The sequence below is a fragment of the Hevea brasiliensis genome, chromosome 6 (assembly GCF_030052815.1).
Source record: "Hevea brasiliensis isolate MT/VB/25A 57/8 chromosome 6, ASM3005281v1, whole genome shotgun sequence".
NCBI lineage: Eukaryota > Viridiplantae > Streptophyta > Magnoliopsida > Malpighiales > Euphorbiaceae > Hevea > Hevea brasiliensis.
This window is the reverse complement of record NC_079498.1, coordinates 7,140,406-7,146,266: the sequence shown is the minus strand read 5'-3', so window position 1 is coordinate 7,146,266 and position 5,861 is coordinate 7,140,406. Positions and strand designations below refer to the sequence as shown.

The 5,861-nt window shown below is 25.7% G+C and overlaps 1 protein-coding gene across 1 annotated transcript; it reads right to left on the bottom strand.

Annotated features, from left to right (window-relative positions):
• Window positions 1-483: 483 nt before the first annotated feature.
• Window positions 484-1,608, bottom strand: LOC110648017 (endochitinase PR4). Its single transcript, XM_021802094.2, has 2 exons — window positions 1,132-1,608; window positions 484-1,035 (listed from the first exon to the last, which is right to left on the bottom strand). The coding sequence occupies exons 1-2, from the start codon at window positions 1,547-1,549 to the stop codon at window positions 629-631; spliced, it is 825 nt and encodes a 274-aa protein (XP_021657786.2). The 5' UTR covers window positions 1,550-1,608; the 3' UTR covers window positions 484-628.
• Window positions 1,609-5,861: the final 4,253 nt, after the last annotated feature.

Here is a 5,861-nt window from a genome sequence, read left to right as displayed (position 1 = left end):
TTCGCGAGAAATCAAACACAAACAACAAAATCAAAAGAACCGCAGAATCCCTGGATGTCAAGAAACCACATTAGCTCAACACAACATGGAGAATACACTAACAGCTCAGCACAACCCACGAGCAGCAGACCAAAATTATAAAACAACAATGAAATCATCTAGGTGATGTACACCAGACTCAGCCAAATAACCTACTATAGTATTCGCTTCACAAAGACTATGAACAAAAGAAATCTTAGGAAAGACAGTTGATAAATTAAGGACTGATTTTAACTTATAAAATAGCTTCCACGGCCCTCGACTTGCATAAGAATGTGATATTGATTATTTTACGGTTGATGGAAAATTAATATCATTCAGCGCTCAATGTGTAAAGTAAGTTCTTCTCTAAACTGTCGACTCTACATATAAAAAATGTAGTGTACGTTCACCATTACACCAGACTTGTTCACATATTAATTATTTTTTTTAAGCAATTAAGCATAAAAACAACAAAAACATGCAATCCCACTTTATTATTTTATTCTTTGCAAATAATACATCAACTCCGACGCGTAGTCGGATTAATTACTGCAATAGTACATCATTTATTATTTAAAATATAGTCAAGTCCGATAAGGTAACCAACCTAACAACTAAGATTATCTCCAGGTGAAACACCAAACTGGTTACAATAATCTGTGTAATACCCAATACGAGCCTGAACAGCACCGGAATTTCCACCATTACATTCAATTGCACCGTTAATGGCTCTAATCGTTGCCCCAAAACCCTGGTTTACGACAGGGCGAACGTTGTTCATCCAAAACCAGAGAGCAGTCTTAAATGACACAACTGGGTCATTGGCCACAGTTTCAGGAGCGTTTAACCCATCAAAGTTATTGCTCTGCCCAGCTGGTCCATAGTTATAGTTCCATGTCAGTTGAAGAGGTCCTCGGCCAAAGTAGTTCTTGCCTGCAACACATGGGTACTGCGTGTTTGTTTCGTTGCAGTAGTCCTTGGAGGCTCCATCTATCTCCTCGATGTAGCAGAAGTCTGCAAAAACAGAATGTTTAATTTCTTTTAAGTTCATTATTGAAATGAGTTTTAATACGTAAAGAATAATTAATGTTGCTGATAAATAGTTCTTACGTCCTGTTTCATGCGTAACATGAGCAAAAAAAGCAGCAATCTCGCGCTTGGAATCATCGTTTGAACCGATCTTGCCAAAATCAGAATATGAATTGAGAGCACTGAGAAATGTATCGAGGCTATAGAAGTTCTTGCCGGCACAGTTCCCGGGGGCTTGATTGATTATCCCGTTAAAGAAATCAGGAGTAACTACATCAGCCACGGAAACGCTGCTGGATGGTGTGGTGGGTGTAGGCGTAGAATAGCAAGGACCCTCTTTGCATCCTTGGCCGCAGTAAGGGTCACCGGTGCCACAGTAGCCGTATTGACTGCAGCACAGATTGGCTGCACAGCCACAATTCTGAGCCACTACATTTTTGGGCATGGCTCCTGCAGCCAGACAAATGGCTACAATGATGGTTAGAAGATTTCTTCTCATCTTAAGGGGTGCCGTCAATTTTTTAGAGCAGGTTATGGAGAGAAAATTGTGATGGGCAAAGGAGATTGAGAGTGAGGTATTTATAATGCTATTACCATAGAAAATGTCAAAAAGTATAGAAGTAGGAAAAATTCAGTTTGAATATACAGATTAATGGCTGAAGGCTACAGAAAAACTCAGTTTCATTAATTTGCCTCAAATTTAAGAATAATAATTTTATCAAATTTAATATTTAAAGTTAATTTACCATTAATTATGAATTAAATATTAAAATAAAAAATCTTTTTTTTTTTTGGCATAAACATTTATCTCTATTTATTTTGTAACATTTATCTCTATTTTTTTTATCTTTATAGATTCAAATTTTTTAATTATTATTATTATTATTATTATTATTATTATTATTATTATTATTATTTTAAAATATTAATTGATTAAAAAACATCTCTACATACTTAAAACTTAAATTTACTTTGTGATATTTTTAATTTTTTAACTCTCAAACCCTAAGTAAATTCTCTAAAAAATTAATTTCTTACATATATATATATATATATATATATATATATATATATATATATATATATATATATATATATATATAATTTTATACTAATATTTATAAATTTTGGAATATTACATTTTAAATAAAAAAATTAAATTTTTATATAAATTATGTAACTAAATAAATTTAAATAATATTCAAATAATAACAATTAAATTTAAGATATGTGTAAGTAATTTATAATAAATTTTAATTAAAATAGAGATAAATATAATTTGAATATTAAAATTATTAAGTCAACTTAAGTTTAAATAGGGTGATTCACATGTGCCGTTATCTTGCCGTCCAAGCGTTTACCAATTCAATTCACTCATCCACGGAAGATTCCACAGTCATCAAATGCAGTATTCATAATTTTAATTATGTCAACTTCGACTAATTTGTTCTTTGATATTTGAGCTTTTTTTTTTTAATTGAATTATTCTCCATATCTCTTTTGCCATTTACAAAAAAAATTAATTCTTTCATGATTTTATTATTGTCTCTTTCAATAATATCTTCTCTAAGGATCAAAATTGAGTTTTTCTCCTGCAAGTAAAAGGATAGTGAGTTTTACCATTGTATTCGACACTTGATAATATATTTCAAAGTTTTTTTTTTTTTAAATTCATAATTAATTACTTTTTAAAAAAAAATTGATAATTTAATCATAATATAAATATACATAGCACAATCTTTGATAAGAAAAAAAAATTATAATCAATTTTTTTTAAAAAAAAATTAATAATTCATTCATAAATATTGTAATGTAAGTACGGCATAATTTTTGAAAAACAATACATAATTAATTAACTGACCGTTAATAACGCTTATTATGAGATTAATTAATATTCAAATATTATTGAATAAAATAATTAGTGAAATTTGTACTAAATTAGAAAATATAATAAATTATAAATTTGAAATACATAAAAAAAAATTAAGTCAATTTTTATATTTTAATAAAAAATAATTTAATTTTGAAAAATTTATTCCATTAATAAAATGATTATTATGCTCAAACTCCAAATTGACTGTTTAATTAGAAAATAAATGATGAAAATATTATAAAAAAATTGAGGAAAATAATTATTTTTGTTTATTGTTGTATTTAATGGGCTCTTTGGCAGTTTGAGATATAGCACATATAGTTGATTTCTTTTTGTTATAGATTTTGACTTTTCAAGTATGAGTAATAATGTTCTATCAATAGAGTTAAGTAGTGCAGCCTATTTCTCTTTTAAGGGTTTAAATTCTTTTACAGGTTATACGAGAAAACAAGTTCTTAAAAGGTAATGTCATATATCATATATGAACTGAATTGATTTTCGAATTAATTTATTTTTATGGGGAATTTACAAATTATATTTAATTATATATATATAAATTATTTAATTTCATTGATTAATGGTTATTAGGTTTAAACCAAAGTCAAAATTAAACCAAATAACTTAAAAATCAAGTCTAAATTAAAAAATCAATCAAAAATCAAAATTGATGAATTTAAACCGAACCGAACAGAAATAGAGCGGTGCAGTTTGATTCGTTTCATCCATTTCTGTTCGGTTCGGTTTTTAAAATATGTAATTCGGTTTTTATAATTTAATTGAGTTCGGTTCGGTTCGGTTTGAACCGAATGCTTACTCCTACCCAATACTTGAATTAATTTTATACATATAAATAATTAATTATATATTTTTAATAAAATTTATATTTTTAGACTATCATATTTTAAGTAAATAACAAGTAAACAAGTTCTTAAAAGGTAATATTGAAAAAAAAAAAATTATCATCCAAGACAACAAAGTGATCAATTACCACATTGAATATTATTCTCATTGTCACGTATCATATATGAACAAAGAATTTTTAATAATGTCAAATTTTTTTGATTTAAACAAATTATTAATAAACTTGAATTTGAATAGGGTGATTTCACGTCTTGTTATCCAAGCGTTAACCAACTCAATTCACTGGACGGCTGGACCTCTAAATCAACTTAATTTGGATCGGAAAGATTCCATCAAATACAATATCCAAAATTCATAATTTTAATAATTTTTATTACTACTTATTTATTAAGAATATATATCATTCTAAACAAAATTAGTTCTTTTGAAAAATTATAGATAATATAAAAATTTTAAAAATTTAAAAAGACTGGCTCAATGGTAGTCAATTTTCTTTTTTTTTTTTCAATTAAAAACATTTTTAATCGAGATTAAATCTTTTTTTTTTTCAAATAAATTCAGAGGACGTTTAAATTGGCTTATAAAAATCGACTTATAAGTATCTAATACTTATAAGTTAATTTTAGTTTGTAAGCATTTTAAATTTTAAGTAGTTACATGTTTGGTTAAAATACTTATAAATAACTGATAAGTAGTTAATATATTTAGAGAAAAAGTGCTCATAAGTATATTTATTATTGAAAATGGCAGAAAAAGAATATTAAATAGAATTGATAATGAAATTTTAAAAATTAAATGAGAATAATATAATAAAATACTTGGTCAAACTAGTTCATAAACATAGAACTTATAAGTATCAAAATGAAATATTGGTTCCTCAATTATATATTTATATTTATATTTATATTTTTAATCTATAAGCTCATTTTATAAATTCAAAAATTATTATAAATAAATAGATCAGCTTAGTTTTACAATTTATAAATTGGATGGATCAACTTATGAGCTAAGCTAATACATACACTCTCTTAAAGCCTCAAATATGTACATTAAAAAATAATTATCTCTTAAATATTGTTCTCAAGATTAAACCCTTATTGATAAAATAGCAATTTAATTATCAATTCATAGCTGGTGGATTGATGCCAGCACGCTTCTTGATATTTACTTTGATTTTTATAATAATTTTGAAAATAGAAAAAGACAGGAAATAGCAGTTGGAAATATGAAAACAGTTGCTAAAAACAATTGTGATAATTATTTCTTCTGAAAAAAAAAAAAAAGATTGCAGATATTCAAAGTTCTTAAATAAAAACGACATGTTCAAGTGCCGTGCAGTTTAAATATATCCTGATCAAGGAATGTCCAAATGTTAGCAAACAAACAATTTCACCACTCCACAAAGACTAATGGAATATGATATATTGCTTTGAATATTCTTCTTGGAGTGAAGAACAAGTTGGGAATTTCTTCCATATAATCTGCAACTAATTTGGGATGAGATTAACAAGTTTGTATAATTAATTAATATGCAACACGCAACCAAGACTGGCTGCTAATTCACTTTGAATAATCTACCAATCAAAATTACTATAAGTAGCGTACCTGACAATTCTTTACCAATAATTTTATTTTTTTATTAAATAATAAATTTTAATAATAATTATCCTTAAATAAATTAATAAAAGCTCATTTAATAAATAAAATAAATTTAATAAATTAAAATGCAAATAAAATAAATCCAAATTTGTTATCATAACTTTCACATGGTATATGACTATTCTTCTCTAAATGCGATTCTTTATAGATTTAAAATATAAATATGTGATATTTATATATTTAATAGTCGAGCCTTATTATATATTTTATATATTAAATTTATGATAAACGAAATTTAGATAAAAATAAAATATTTTGAATTAAAATTTAATATAAATTATGTTTAAATTTGAGTTTCACTCTTTCAATCTCTTATAAAAAAAATATTTTAAATTATTTATCAAATCATTATATAAAAAATAATAAAATATTTAATTTAACTCATGTATTTATTGGAACACATTTTAACTTTTTCTCT